Genomic DNA, 15,683 nt, shown 5'->3' on the forward strand with positions numbered 1-15,683 from the left:
TCTTATATTTATCCTGTAAATTAAGACCAGTTAGGAAAAAGGGTCACTTTCATTGATTCTTGGAGCTCTGCTGCTGGTCTACTCTGGATTAGAATGCTCCAGTTTAAATCCCCTTGATCTTGCATTCCAGACAGTTACATAAGAAATCTCAGTATGTTTCACATGGATAATATTAAATTTGTCTATGCTCTTGATTGTTTTTCTCAGCTTCCACCAGATAGTAACCAAGTGGGCCAAGAGACTAAGGAAATGAACAGCCACTCTCCTTGTTAGCCTGTCCCATAATGCAATTACAAGAGGTAATGTGATGAATGGCCAGTTCATGTAGACCAAATGAAATAAAATACTACTTCATGCAACGTATAGTTAATATACAGAATTAACTACATCTAAAGGTCAGCAAGTACAATATGATGGCTTGGAGAATTTAATGACCATCAATAATATTTGCAGTTAATACAAGCTAAAAATAATACGGTCGAGGTTCCAGGGCATAATGTGATATTTGAAGAGGTAAGGATAAAATTTATCTCCATGTACGTTTATTGTACAAATAGATATATTGTGTGGTTTTGCTTTGGTTTGTTTTCTTCTGAAACATCAGACAGGAAACAGGACTAAAAAGACTAATGGTTTGAACTGGTATAGCCAATTCTTTGTTCTTCTGATTCACCAGTTCTGACTGGTTTCATTTCAGTGGATTCCTCTCCCTAGTTTTCTCTGGTTAAGAGCAATCGTTTATAGGTCACTGAGCAATAGACAAGGTCTTCTCTCCTTTTAGGGTTAAAAACTTTCAGATTTTTCTTCAGACACCATATTACAAATTTCTTTTTTATTATTGCTCCTAGAGGGGCTTGTGTTCATATAACAGTGCAATTCTTAAATGCAGAATGCATAGTACCTACACAGTACAGGAGAGGTTTATTAAAAACATTGTTCCTGAGCCCTACAGAATGAGGAGTACTTAAACTGCTTTGAAGAGTAGATATTCTGTGGATTTACAAAATAGGAAAGAAACATGGAAAATATATTAAAACATGTCACATTGAAAGCAAAGATGAGAAAAGTGTAGACCGTTATAAAGTTCAATGACATGGTATATTCAGAAGTATAGTTAAAAGAGGGAACTGTGGTGTGTCTGACTACTAGGGTTGTGTTTAATTTTTGCCAGCTATGTACTCCTCTTTCCCTAATCACTTATATGAGGTTCATACACTCAGGCTTTTTTTTATATACTGTTTACATTCTACATTTTTCACATGACCAGACTTCACAGGATGGTGCTTGCTTTGCACAGGAATTATGGTGTCAGTTTACAGGTAGGTTTTTTTTTTTTTTTGTAGCCTTTAGTAACTAGCCTGTCATAGTTCCACCCATCAGCCCTTTTTCACTGTAAGCAAATTTTCCTTGCTGCCGCCTCCTCCTAGCTTTGCAGTCTGGAGGAGGACACAGGGCGTCTGAAGAACAGACTTTCTTAAGTTCCTTTTCTGACAGCAGTGGTTTAACACAAGTTTTGAAACAATGCTTCGGGTGATTGTGGAATCTGCTACCAATATCCCTAAAACTAAATTTGGAAAACCGGATCCTATTGTTTCTGTTATTTTTAAAGGTAAGGAAAACTAACAAATGTACTCAATCAGATTTCTGTTTGCATATTTTTTGTAGATTTGAGGACAAAGTGTTCTATATTGATATTTTAAAATTATGAAATACTGAAGTTACACAAAATTGAATCTCACCATAATGTTAGCAAAGACGCTTTTTAGAAAGACTGAAGTTATCGGCACAGGGCGTGATACGGGTGGAGTATGTTTGTGGGTGTGATTTTCTTTTTCTTGACCTTTGGGACTGCTTTCCCAAGACTCAGTTTCCAAGCTCCTGTAAGGGTTTAGTCCTCTGCTTTTTACTTATAAATCTATTTTTAGTGGTAGTATTAATTAAAGTCTAAATTGTGCGACTTTGAGTTACAATCCAGCACCTTAACCTGTGATGTTCATGCTGAAAATCTTGCATCTTTAGTTTCTTTTGGATTTGGCACAGCAGCTCCTGCTCAGTACCAATTTTGCTTCTGCAGCAGTTCTCTTTTATTGTAATTATTTTACTAAAGTATTTTTAGCATTTCTTTTAATATTATTATTAAACCTCCTAACTTTCCATATCATACCAGTTTCAGAGTTGCCTACTTGTTGCTTAAGAGAGAAAGAGAAAACACTTATTAACTAACATTTATATGCAAGATTGAATGTTAATTTAATTTTGATATAAGTTTTGTAACTGATTAAAGTTTCTATGGCTTCTTCTTCCTCCAATACCAAAAGGGGTTCAGCTACAAGTTTAGTGTTGTCACCTTCAAGGTGGAGGACCCAGATAATCTTGTATCGTGCAATCCGTCAAACAACTGTGGCCAACAGTTAAATTTACTCTTGAGAGTATTATTGCTTGAATATAAGCTGAACTGGAAACAAAATTTTCAGAGGATAAAAACAGTTGCTGAGATTTGGTATCTCAGCAGGGTGAACCCAAAAGGGTGGTTACAGTGTCATGGGGAAGGGTGGTCTATCTGCTGAGAATATCTGAAAAAATTGTTGCAATCTGGAAGCATTTTATTGTCAAAAAGATGTGCACCCTTTTCCCCTTTGTCTTAGGTTTTCAGGTTTGTTAAAGTGATTAAGCTTTTCCCCCAAAGCCTCTGTACTTCCTAATACCTGAATCAAGTCTTTCTGTGTGGAACTCACAAGTGCTGTTCTAGCAAGGTAGATTTTCTCACTGTTTTCGCTTTGCCTCCTCCCTTTGCTTTCCTCCTTAGTTGTTTCTTGTTTGGGGGTTGGACTAGATGACCTTCTGGGGTCCCTTCCAACCCTGATATTCTATGATTCTTCTTCCTATATTGTCTCTGTTCCCTCAGTCCCTATTTTTTCATCTCGCAGTAGTTTTGTGTCCCTTCTCCCCTTTTTGCCCCTTGCTGATTGGTTCTGGTATCCTTTGATCTCTGTGCTTCCCTGATTTGGTGCTACTTTTCATGACCAAGTCTATTCCTCCTTCCTGAGTACACACTATTACCAATGCAAGTTCAGAGTAGCAGCCGTGTTAGTCTGTATCCGCAAAAAGAAAAGGAGGACTTGTGGTACCTTAGAGACTAACAAATTTATTTGAGCATAAGCTTTTGTGAGCTACAGCTCACATCATCAGATGCATGCAGTGGAAAATACAGTGGGGAGATTTTATATACACAGAGAACATGAAACAATGGGTGTTACCATATACACTAGCTGTAGCTCACGAAAGCTTATGCTCAAATACATTTGTTGGTCTCTAAGGTGCCACAAGTACTCCTTTTCTTTTTGCGAATACAGACTAACACGGCTGCTACTCTGAAATCTCTGACAAGGGTGATGAGGTAAGGTGAGCCGTTACCAGCAGGAGAGCTGGCGGGACAGAAGGGGGACCTTTTGTAGTGGTAATCAAGGTGGGCCATTTCCAGCAGTTGACAAGAACGTCTGAGGAACCGGGGGGTGGGGGGGGATAGTTTTACTTTGTGTAAAAGTATTTTGTGACCGTGTGCTTTTACTTTGTGACTCATCCACTCCCAGTCTTTATTCAAGCCTAAATTAATTGTATCCAGTTTGCAAATTAATTCCAATTCAGCAGTCTCTCATTGGAGTCTGTTTTTGAAGTTTTTTTGTTGAAGAATTGCCACTTTTAGGTGTGTAATCGAGTGACCAAAGAGATTGAAATGCAATGCAATGCAAGTTATCTTACTCCATTGAGTAAGAGCTCTACTTCTGCTGCTTCCATACTGCAGTGTTAGATTTGCTTCTCAGTCCTGCAGTTTTTCTGACTGGTGCCTGGGCAGCATGGGAAATGGAACACCAGTGACAGACATTCAAGGAGCAGTTTATACATGTGAGTTGCATGTAAAAACTGTAAACTGATGCTCACAGTCATCATCTACCATTTTCTTTAGTACAAGTTCACCCTGATTAATTTTTTTAGGAGAATATATAATTTCTTATTTTATACTGCATTTATTTTTACTTACCTGCATTATATATTATGGGCCAGATTCTCTTTTTTTTTTTTTTTTTTTTTTTTTTTTGCATTCTGGCCAGAGTAGTGCAAGGAGCCAGAAAACAGCAGGATCTTGTCAACTGTGGAGGAGAATCTAGTGGTGAGGAGTGCTCGGCTAGTTCACAGTTTGACTATCCAGTGGCAAGGATGCAGCGTGACATGTCTGGAGTGTGCTGACTGGTTGCTTACATTTATAGGGTATTTCGTATGGAGACCATTTTTTGCCAGCATGTTCCATAATCTAAATCAATGTTATTGTTAGCAAGGTGTATGCCAACAGAGTGGTAACATCTTTAGTCTACTAAATTTGTTCCAGACCCCGCACATAGAATACAATTTGGAGATTATATTCCAAAATAAAACAAACCAAAAACCAACAAAATAAACTGTCAGCAACACTTAGGCCCATCTTACAGGATTTTTTTTTCTTGTGGGATTGGGGACCAAGTGTACTTGTGCTCATGCTTAACTCTGTGCACCTGAGTACTCCTATTGACATGACTGAGGCCAACATTGTATTGTAAAATGTAATTTTATGATAGACTCATTATGGTATTTCACATTCAATCGACAATATTTTCTAAATTAAATTAGTCATTTAAAACTGATGGACTGGTCCTAAGAAGCATCAAGCACAGGTAACTTCTATTGATTTCAGTATATGGTTTAGAATATGTTAAAACTTCAGTGGGAGTTGTGTGTGCTCAGTACCTGGATTAGGCCCTTAGACCTAATCTTAGTTATGAAAGATTTATTAGTTTAGACCCTGGTCCTGCAAACATTTATACACGAGTATCTTTACAGATAAGCAAACTCTCTGTGACTATTCACATGAGAAAATTTCTCACATTCATAAGCATTTGCAGGATCATAGCTTTAGTTTATTTTCATTAGCTTCTGATGTGTGTATCAGGTATTAAAAATACAATTTTACCTGCACCTTGAATAGAGCTCATTAGTATTTACATAGTAATGTATAGCTGGCATAATTAACATACACTGCCATATTAAGTAAATGTTATCATAAAATATGCACAAAACCTTATAGTGATAGACTTTATCTGCACTAGTTTTTCTTTCCCCCCACCAAGAACTTTTATTCTAAGCCCTGTGAGTTTGACCTTTGTTTTTTATTTACATAAGGAACAGCACATCATTTTAAAGAGAACTACACACCCAAATGTAAACTAATGCTGCAATACAGTTAGAGGCTGTAATAGCAGAATTCTGAGCTTGTCATAATTTTGTATTAAATGAAAGCATTATTGAAATGGATAAGGAAGAAGTGTGAGAACATGCCAAAATGTCATTAAACACTAAAAGTTAAGGCAATAAAACATTTTTACATGTGAGAGATAGTAAACTAGAAAAAAACCCTGAAACTTCCTTCCTTTAGATGTAATAGATGACATTTTTGCTTATATGCATAATCAATAGTATGACATTTTATTGGCTTGCTGTTCCTTTTAACACGTAGCAGTCAGTTCTGACTTAAAATTATTTGGAGCTATGACTTCTGTTTTGTTGGGCCAACTGGGCTAATACTGGGCTGATGCTCTTTTTTTTTTTTTTTTTTTAATCTCCTCTTCTGTGTCTAAGGGCTTGTCTAAATGGGAAAATCAATTTGCAGTATTATAATGGTCTAATTATAAAACTTTAGCTATGCCAGTGTAAATCTCCATGGAGACACTCTGGGAATAAAAGTGACTTTGTTACGATTTAATTACTCCACAACAACATTATATTTACTGGTTTTCAGAGGTTAAAGTTTAGCCACTCTCCACATTCTGAAGGACACAAGATACCACTGCGCAACCTTAATTCTGGCTTAATGAAGTTTTTGAGCATGTAATTGTATTAAAGTTGGGGATGATGGTTTTTAAAGTATATTTTGGTAAGGAAGTGTGGCATATTAGCCCTTATGATACCACTGTCCGATGATTTTAAAAAAGGTAGATAAGGGTTTTTTAACACTGTATGATGCCTATTTTTGCTATTGTGCCATCCACTGAAGTCAACAATGATGAATTATAATAATGTGAGTCAGTTTGACTTCTTTGGATGAATTGATAGCAGTATGGTTAGAATTTTTAAGGAAGGAGTACCTTATCCTAAACAAAATTCATATCTAGTTAGTGAAATTCTTCTGGTTAACATGCACATCTCACCTATCAAGAACATTGACAAAGGTTCACACTAAAAATAAATTACCATTTCCAGTACAGAGTATGAGAAAATTATAGCCAGAAGTAGTTGTCATACTCTTTGGAGTGGCTCACGACTGTGAGTGCCTACCTCGGGGCAGACTGTGAAAAACAGCGGAGACACCCCAAACTGATGGTATGTTCTATAATTAGATTTCATCAAGCCAGTAACAAATGTGAACTCCTGGATCACTATAACAGTCTCACCACCAACTCACACACAATCCCTTTAAACTCTCTGGTCTATCTTGCCGCCCAGGCAAGCTGGACTTAGTAATAAATGATCACTTACACCAAAAATCACAAAATATTCAGGTTGCTTTCAGTACCAAGAGACTAGTCGCTTACCCCAGATCCATTTGTATATTAGATCTCACACCAAAGACGATGCCTGTAGCAAATCCTGTAATAAACTAACTTAAAGGTTTATTAACTAGGAAAATGAAATGAGAGAGTTATTGACAGGTTAAAGCAAGGAAACATATACACCAATTAGTTGCAATCTAAATCCTAAGAGTGACAGAGTTGTAATGATTTCTCAATTCGAAGTTTTTTTCAGGGCAGACCAAGGAGTTACCTCTGTGGGATCTCTGGCTTCAGTTTGGTTTCTCTGGCCCTTTGAGAGTTCAGATAGAAAAGAGAGAGACAAATTCCTGCGTCTTTGTTTTATATTGTTTTATTTCTTTCATTCAGTCTCCAAGTCCATAGGACAAGCTTCCTTGCACATAGTATTTCCAAGGTACAATAGTAGCTTTCATTAAATACATTCTTATAACACCTGTTTTGAGCAACATTAACACATATGTGAACTGGTCTGGTCTCCAGCTATGAGTTTATCAGTTCTTAGCTAATGCATGAAGCCTTGGCACAAGCTAGCAACTGACCTGCCAGCATCACACCCCCAGTGCAATACAGGTGTAGAAAAGGATGTCACTGACGCTCCTGAATATGCATCAGAATAACTCCATTCTTGATAAAGTATCAGCCACTACATTTTGCTTTCCCTTGGAACACTTTATGTCCATATCAAATTCCGGTATGGCCAGAATGCAACAAAGTAGAATTGGTTCCCTTAGCTTAGTGCAACCACATCAAAGCGGTGTGATCTGACTTTTTTTTTATTACACAAACAAGGTTTACAGCCCAAACGATAGGTTTCAGAGTAGCAGCCGTGTTAGTCTGTATTCGCAAAAAGAAAAGGAGTACTTGTGGCACCTTAGAGACTAACAAATTTATTTGAGCATAAGCTTTCGTGAGCTACAGCTCACTTCACGAAAGCTTATGCTCAAATAAATTTGTTAGTCTCTAAGGTGCCACAAGTAGCCCAAATGATGGCATAGCATTCCTGCTCAATGACAGCATAGTTCTGTTCAGTATGATTAGTTTTTTTTACTCAAGAAGGCAATGGGATGTTACTTGTTCCCCCCCCCCCCACATCCCCATTCTGCATTAGGACTGCACCTAATCTGATGTTAGAAGCATCAGTGCACGGTATAAATGATTTGCTGAAATCAGCACTGGCCAAAACAGGTTCTTTGGAAAAAGCCTCTTTTATGTCCTGAAAACCTTTTTCACAAGCCTCTGTCCATACCATCCAGTCTTGTTTCCCCTTTTTTGTAAAGTCTGTTATGCAGGGGCCACAATGCCACTAAACCTCTTCACAGATCTCTGGTAATAGCTGGCCAGACCAAAAAAGAATTAGACCTGCTTCTGGATTCGTGGGGTAGGCAAGTTCCTAATCGCTTCCTCCTTTTAAAGGATCACAGCAAACAAAACCACTGCGCACCCTGTGTCCTAGGTAGGATACCTCTGCAGTCCTGATTTTGCATTGGGAGACCTTGAGAGTGAGGTTGGTTTCTTTAAGCCTTTGCAACACAATTCCCATGTGAAGGGGGAGGGACAGCTTTGAGCATTGGCCTGCTAAACCTGGGGTTGTGAGTTCAATTTAGGGATCTGGGGCCATTTAGGAATCTGGGGCAAAAATTGGGGATTGGTCCTGCTTTGAGAAGGGGGTTCGACTAGATGACCTCCTGAGGTCCCTTCCAACCCTGATACTCTATGATTCAAGCATCTTGCCAGAAACTACTGAAAATAGCCAAGTCATCTATATAGGTCTTGGCAAATGTTTGTAACCCCTACAGCACCTCATTGACAAGCCCTTGAAAGGTAGCTACTGCACTGATTAATCCAGAAGGCATACCCTTAAACTCATATAAGCCATATTCCACTATAAAAGCTTATTTTTCTTGAGCATGAGCATCTAAGGGGATTTGCTAGTACTCATGAGTCATGCTTATGAATTTTGCACTCCCCAACAGAGCCAGTAGGTCCTCTATTTGGTGTGTGGGGTATGGGTCAGGTTAGGTGATAGTGTTTAGCTTCCTAAAGTCCACACAAAATCTCATGGCTTTATCCTTTTTAGGTACTGTCACAACGGGAGATACCCAGAGACTTTAGCAATTACTCCTATCTCCAGTATACTATCTACCTCTTCCTGGATCTGCTTCTGCATTTCCCCTTTAGCACAATATGCCTTGTTAGGAGCAGGGCAGGGCCCTGCTATTTCAATGAAATGTATAATCCTGTCAATTAAACCTGACCAGTTGGAAAATACCTGTTTGTGGTGCTTCAGAAGGGCCAGCCTTACCTGCTTTTGGATTAGATCCAAACCCTCCCTGAACTCAATGCTTTTCAGGGGAGTTTCGTCCTTGCTCTTCCTGACCAAATCAATCAAAGGAGCATTAAATATTCCTTCATCAACACAACAAATCATATTCACTGCCATCTCCCTTTCATGGTAAGCTTTTCATCAGTTTGCAAAGCTCCCCTGCCATAGTGTTTCCTTACTTCATAAGTGACCTCATTCACTCTTTCTATCACCTCATAAGGTCCTTCCCAACAATCCTACATTTCGTTTGTCCTCACTGAAATTAGCATTAATACTAAATAACCAATATCAAATGATCTTTTTTCAGTATTCCTGTTATACCAAGTTTTTGCGATTCCTGACTTCTATCAAGGTTCTGCTGCATTAATTTAATCATAGCCTGTAAATTCTTAAAATGAGTGACATACTCCCCTACAGGCTTTCCTGTCCCCTCAGTATTGCCCTCTCAAGAACCTCAAATCTACCTCCCCTCAACCTGCCTCCCACGCAGGAGATCAAAGGGGGCAAAGACAGTAGATTCTTAGGGGAAACATCTGTACACATATAACAGATAAGGAAGCAACATGGCCCAGTCATCCTCACACCTGGTGACATACGTTTTCAGCATAGCTTTCAAAGTCCCATTATATCTTAGAAACCATTAGTTTCTGGATGGTAGAGGGCAGTTGTTAGATGCCTCACTCCACATTATAACTCTATGTAACTTTTTAAAGACTAAAGACATCAAGTTTGCACCACAATCTGTCAAGATTTCTCTGGGAAAATCTACTTTGCTAAAAATGGTGAATAAAGCTGTAGCTACAGTCTGAGCTTTGATATTAAATAGTGTTGTGGCTTCAAGGTACGTGGTGGCAGAATGCACCACAAGTATATATCTCTTTCCATTCCTGGAAGGTTCAGTGAGGGGGCCCCACAATATCCACAGACAGTCTGGCAAACACCTCTTTAATAATGGCCAAAAGTTGCCAGGATGTTTTGCAGGGTTCCTTCAGTCTCTTAGGCCTGGTCTACACTATGAGTTTGTCAGATTTAGCAGCATTAAATCCAAATTAACCCTGCACCTTCCATACAACAAAGCCATTTTTTGAGAAAGGGCTCTTAAAACCGATTTCTGTACTCCTCCCCAATGAGGGGATTAGTGCTGAAATCAACATCACCATTTCGAATTAGGGTTAGTATGGACGCAATTCAAAGATATTGGCCTCTGGGAGCTATCCCACAGTGCACCATTGTGACCGCTCTGGACAGCGCTCTGAACTTGGATGCACTGGCCAGGTGAACAGGAAAAGCCCCGAGAACTTTTGAATCTCATTTCCTGTTTGGCCAGGCGAGCTCATCAGCACAGGTGACCATGCAGTCCCTTGCATCTTTACTGTTTCAAACATGTGAGACCAATAGAAATTCCATTTAAGCCTGTCACAGGTTCTCTCCATTCCTAAATGTCCTATGAATGGACAATCATAAGCTAATTGGAGCAATTCTCTCCTGTATTTCTCAGACACAACTACCTGCTTGCAAACCTCACCAGGGCAAAACTTTTTCCCTATGGAAACCTCCCTATATAACAAGTCTCCTTATATAAAAAATCTACCATTTTCTTCCCCAGCTGGGGTATTATATTCTGAGCTGCAACCCCTCTCCTTGTCCAGAGAAGGGTCATCTTGTTAAGCTTTCACAAACTCCTTCTGAGTCTCACCTAAGTTTAGAGCAGACTCCAGCACAGCAGAAGAATACTCAAATTCTTTCTCAGAAGCTACTACTCTCAATAGACAAAGGACTGAGGGCGTTCCTCCCCACTCCCACAACTTTGCCTGCTGTCTACAGACAGCAGGTGAGTCAGGGCCATACTCTCTCTGGCTGCATGTTATAACATGAACCTGCTTAGATGTGGCTAAAATGATAGAGGGAAACAAGAACTTATAAAGTTTGCAGATAATATCAAGATGGGAGGGGTTGCAAGTCCTTTGGAGGATAGGATTAAAATTCAAAATGATCTGGACAAACTGGAGAAATGATCTGAAGTAAATAGGATGAAATTCAATAAGGACAAATGCAAAGTACTCCACTTACGAAGGAACAATCAGTTGCACACATACAAAATGGGAAATGACTGCCTAGGAAGGAGTACTGTGAAAAGGGATTTAAGGGTCATAGTGGATCACAAGCCAAATATGAGTCAACAGTGTAACGCTGTTGCAAAAAAAGCAAACATCATTCTGGGGTGTATTAGCAGGAGTATTGTAAGCAAGACACGAGAAGTCATTCTTCTGCTCTACTCCGTGCTGATTAGGCCTCAACTTGGAGTATTGTGTCCAGTTCTGGGTGCCACATTTCAGGAAAGATGTGGACAAATTGGAGAAAGTCCAGAGAAGAGGAACAAAAATGATTAAAGGTCTAGAAAACATGACATATAAAGGAAGATTGAAAAAAATGTGGTTTGTTTAGTCTGGAGAGAAGACTGAGAGGGGACATGGTAACAGTTTTCAAGTACATAAAACTAGTACATTGTTACAAGGAGGAGGGAGAAAAATTGTTCTTCTTAACCTCTGAGGATAGGACAAGAGCCAATGGGCTTAAATTCAGCAAGGGTGGTTTAGATTGGACGTTAGGAAAAACTTCCTAACTGTCAGAGTGGTTTAGCACTGGAATAAATTGCCTGGGAAGGTTGTGAATTCTCCATCATTGGGGATTTTTAAGAGCAGGTTGGACAAACACCTGTCAGGTATGGTCTAGATAATACTTAGTCCTGCCTTCAGTGCAGGGGACTGAACTAGATGACCTCTCGAGGTCCCTTCTAGTTCTATAATTCTATGAAATTTCACCCTTAAAATCCTCTTTAAGGATTTTAGTCAGGGGCACAATCACAGAAAATTGAGCCAAAACTAAAATATTTAGACTTTTGCCAGGAAGTCTGTCTTCTTCCCTTACCAAGCTTTCCTTAATCAACGTGACCTGGGATGCCGTGTCCCTTCAGCCTGTACATTCAATGCCATTCACTCTAGCAGTCTTAATAAATTCTTTACTACCTTACCAAGACTCAGTCCTACTATACTTTATGAAGCTATCTGCTCCTATATTGTTTCCTTTGGGATCATGGTGTTAGCATTAGCATTCATGGTGGTAACACTGGCACTCACTGTGGGGGTTCTGGGTGCAGATTGTGGGGTGACCTTAAGTTTGAGGCAATTTGGTTTTATATGGCCAGGAGTCCCAGAGTGATGGCAGACTACCTGCTTTCTCTTAGGGTAAGAGGTTTTAAAATCTGGGCTCCTTTGACATCTTTTAACAAAGTTGGGGTTAGGTTTATTCCTAGACCCCCTCCTCTCTCTTAACCTGGGAAACAGGAACATTTCCCTTCCACTGCGGTTTGTGCCCCGCATGAGCCCTTGACTCAATATATTTATCTGCAATTTCTGCTGCCTCCAAAACTGTGGAAGGTTTTTTATCACAGATGGCAGCTTTTACCTCATCAGTTACTGTCCACAACCATTGTTCTTGAACCAGTTTTGCTGCAGCGGTTTCTATGGCATCTGGGGCAGTGGGGTGCTCAGACCCTGCTCCTTGCTCAAAGTCTATGAGCAAAGCTCTCAGTTTCTGATCAGAGGCTTTTTATGCGATAATCCCCTATTCTTACATAATTTTTCAAGACCCTCATATGACTGCAATTCACTCAGTGTGACTACTCTTTAACACTTAAAAACTTGATATCAAATGTAAACTTTTAACAGCATTGGGGTTATGATCTATTAACCCAACTGACCAGTGGCATGAGAATCCTGCCAAGACTATACCAATTGTCACACTATCTGGAGTGAATCACAACCGTGAGTGCCTACCTCAGAGCAGACTGTCAAAAACAGGGCAGATACCCCAAACTGATGGCTTGTTCTATAATTAGATTTTATCAAGCCAGTAACAAATGTGAACTCCTGGACCACTATAACAGTCTCACCATGGAGTCATACACAGTCCCTCTAAACTCTCCAGTTTATCTTGCCACCCAGGTGAGCTAGACTTAGTGATAATCACTTACACCAAAAATAATTAAATATTCAGGTTGCTTCCAGTCCCAAGAGACTAATCACTTACCCCAGATCCATTTGTATCTTAGTTCACACACCAAAAACAATGACTGTAGACAATTCTGTAATAAACTAACTTAAAAGTCTAATAACTAAACATATACACAAATGAGTGGCAATCTAAATCCTAAGAGTGACAGAGTTGTAGGGATCTGTTAATTCAAAGTGTCTTTTAGGGCAGCACCAGTGGTAACCCCTGGTGATCTCTGGCTTCAGTTTGGGGTCTCAGACCCTTTGACAGTTCAAACAGCAAAGAGATGGAAAATTTTCCCACGTCTTTGTTTTATTTCCTTCTTCAGCCTTCAAGTCCATCGGACAAGCTTCCTTATATGTAGCATTTCCAAGGTGCGATATATTCATTCACCAATCCTTTGTATTGCAATGTTCCTTGATGGCCCATTTGATTTTGATAGTTCTTCTGGACAGATAGGGGGGAAACTCTCTCCCCATCTAAGTTCACAAGTTTAGAGCAAACAGTTTCTAAGTTATAAAGCAAAACTTACATATTTCCTTATAGCATAGAATTCAGACATTACAAATAAGATTAATAAGATTACAAATAAGATTAATGCATGCAGCAACTTGCAGACATTCTATCGAGTCTAAACACTAAATACAGTCTTATGAGACTAATACCTATTTTGAGCAACATTAACACATACATGAACTGGTCTGGTCTCCAGCTATGAGTTTGTCAGTTCTTAGCTAATGCCTGCAGTCTTGGCAAAAGCTCCCATCTGGCCTGCCAGCGTCACAGTAGTACAATAAATCTATTTGTAAACTTAAAAGGACAAAGATAAAGCAGGGGAGATATAACGTGCCTTTATTTCTGGTCTCTGTAAGTTAAGTGTGCTTTGTTAACAAAGAAAGTAATATAAAAAATATTCTATATTCATTACCTAAAGGTGAGGCCAAAAGAAAAACAATAGATGGCCCACTGCCCTACTGTGCAATTTACCCAGATTTGATTCTCATCAAATGATATGATTTTGAGTCTTGCTTTTCATGGCTGGATTCACAGCCAGTGGGGAAGTACCTGATATCAAAGTGACCCCATTTGCTGAAGAATGGGTGATGCTGAAGGGCCCCAAAAGGAATCCTCTTGGCCAAGAAATGTTGCTATAGTATAGTATCTTAAATGAGAAGGGAAAAATTCTATGCTGAAGGTACAAAAACATAAAGTAAAATAAGTGGCATTAAAAGAATGGTAAAATAGACAAATACAAAGAGGCAACATAAAATGAAGGGAATAAACACTAAAAATCAACCTCAAATGTGTTAACTCCACATATGGACTGACTCAACTTATGTATGTTTTTAAACAAAACTCTGCTAATTTAACCCATGCACCCCAAAATCCTTCTCATTACTTTCAAATATATGATATAATTTTTTTTCCTCAGCATACACTATAGTATGTACAGTATAAATGAAATCATGAATCTTATTTTTATTTTACTATTATTTTTTAGTAATTAGTACTAGGTAGTCAAGAATGAGCTCTGCCCCTTGTCAAGAATGATCCTGGCCAGTGTTTACACTACACGGACCTTCACATTACTCTACAGGATTGTGACTGAGGTGATAGCTGTCTTGAGTGGGGATTGTAGTGCTTTTATCTGTCAGTTCAATCAGGGCTGTCTCTATGGTACAATTTCCCCATTACATTGAACTGCCAGTAGGACAATCCCACCTTCTGTTGACCAAAAGACTGGGAATCTCAAGATCTGTTCTGAACCCCAGATTTTTCTGGTAGCCATGCTCAACAGTGCAGCATTATTGATTGGTGACCTCAGTACATAGGATTGTGACTATAGCAGTGGGAATAATTGATTTTTCAGTTTGCTGGCCTTTCTGAAAAATCAAAAAATAAAATAAAATAAAATGAAATAAAAAAATAAAATTTGTTTTGGGTCAAAATGAAACTAATATTTCAAAATTTTTAGAGAATTTGAAAAAAACATTTAATATTGAATGAAAAGTTTTATTTTGATTTTGAGCTTTTTAATATTTAAAATTAAGGAAATTCTAAAAAAGTCATTTTAAATTAAAAAATCAAAATATTTAATTTCAGAAATGTCAAAACAAAACATTTTGATTAATTTCAGAACATTTGTCTTTGGTTTTCTTTTTTGACTAGCTCTAACTATGCAGTGGAACTCAGGTTGATATTATGAGAATTAGTTCTTTGTTCCGCAAGATGTGAGCTTACAGCACGATAGATTAAAAATGCTGTTTCTTTGTGGTATGATATGAGTCAGTATCCTGCAAAATTTGTGGCCAATTCCTGTTACAGAAGTGTGTGTCACTTCCTTGCAATGTATAGTATGGGCTAATTTTTCAGGGCCTTCCACTTTCATCCAATAGAAAGAGCCATCAAATCTCACCACCTGAGTAATGTGGAAACTGGCTTAATATTGCCTCACTGACCTTCTCAAAGTTTTACTGACAATGTATAGTTGAAACTTGCAAATGACAATGTGAGCTTGTAATATTGCTTCACTAAAGGAGTGAAGGTAAGAAAGAGAGCAAGTAAAAAGTCTGTAAATGTCAATCTTTCTAGTGATATCTCTTTATTCAATAACTCAATGATTAGTTCACCTAGAATGGACTTGATAATGAGTACGGTTAATATATTAGTTATTCCTGTGTGGCACACAC

At 38.6% G+C, this 15,683-nt stretch overlaps 1 protein-coding gene across 2 annotated transcripts in view; it reads left to right on the plus strand.

Annotated features, from left to right (window-relative positions):
* The first annotated feature begins 1,384 nt into the window (after positions 1–1,384).
* The window catches only part of MYOF (myoferlin), a 111,487-nt gene continuing 97,188 nt past the window's right edge, over positions 1,385–15,683 (plus strand). The window contains exon 1 of one of the 2 annotated variants that reach the window (XM_038409248.2): positions 1,385–1,609. In XM_038409248.2, the coding sequence (XP_038265176.1) occupies positions 1,522–1,609 (88 nt within the window). In that variant the 5' untranslated portion in view covers positions 1,385–1,521. The remainder of the gene's footprint in view (positions 1,610–15,683) is intronic. The other variant, XM_038409246.2, reaches the window with a different exon arrangement.

This window comes from Dermochelys coriacea, chromosome 7 (assembly GCF_009764565.3).
Source record: "Dermochelys coriacea isolate rDerCor1 chromosome 7, rDerCor1.pri.v4, whole genome shotgun sequence".
Classification (NCBI taxonomy): domain Eukaryota; kingdom Metazoa; phylum Chordata; order Testudines; family Dermochelyidae; genus Dermochelys; species Dermochelys coriacea.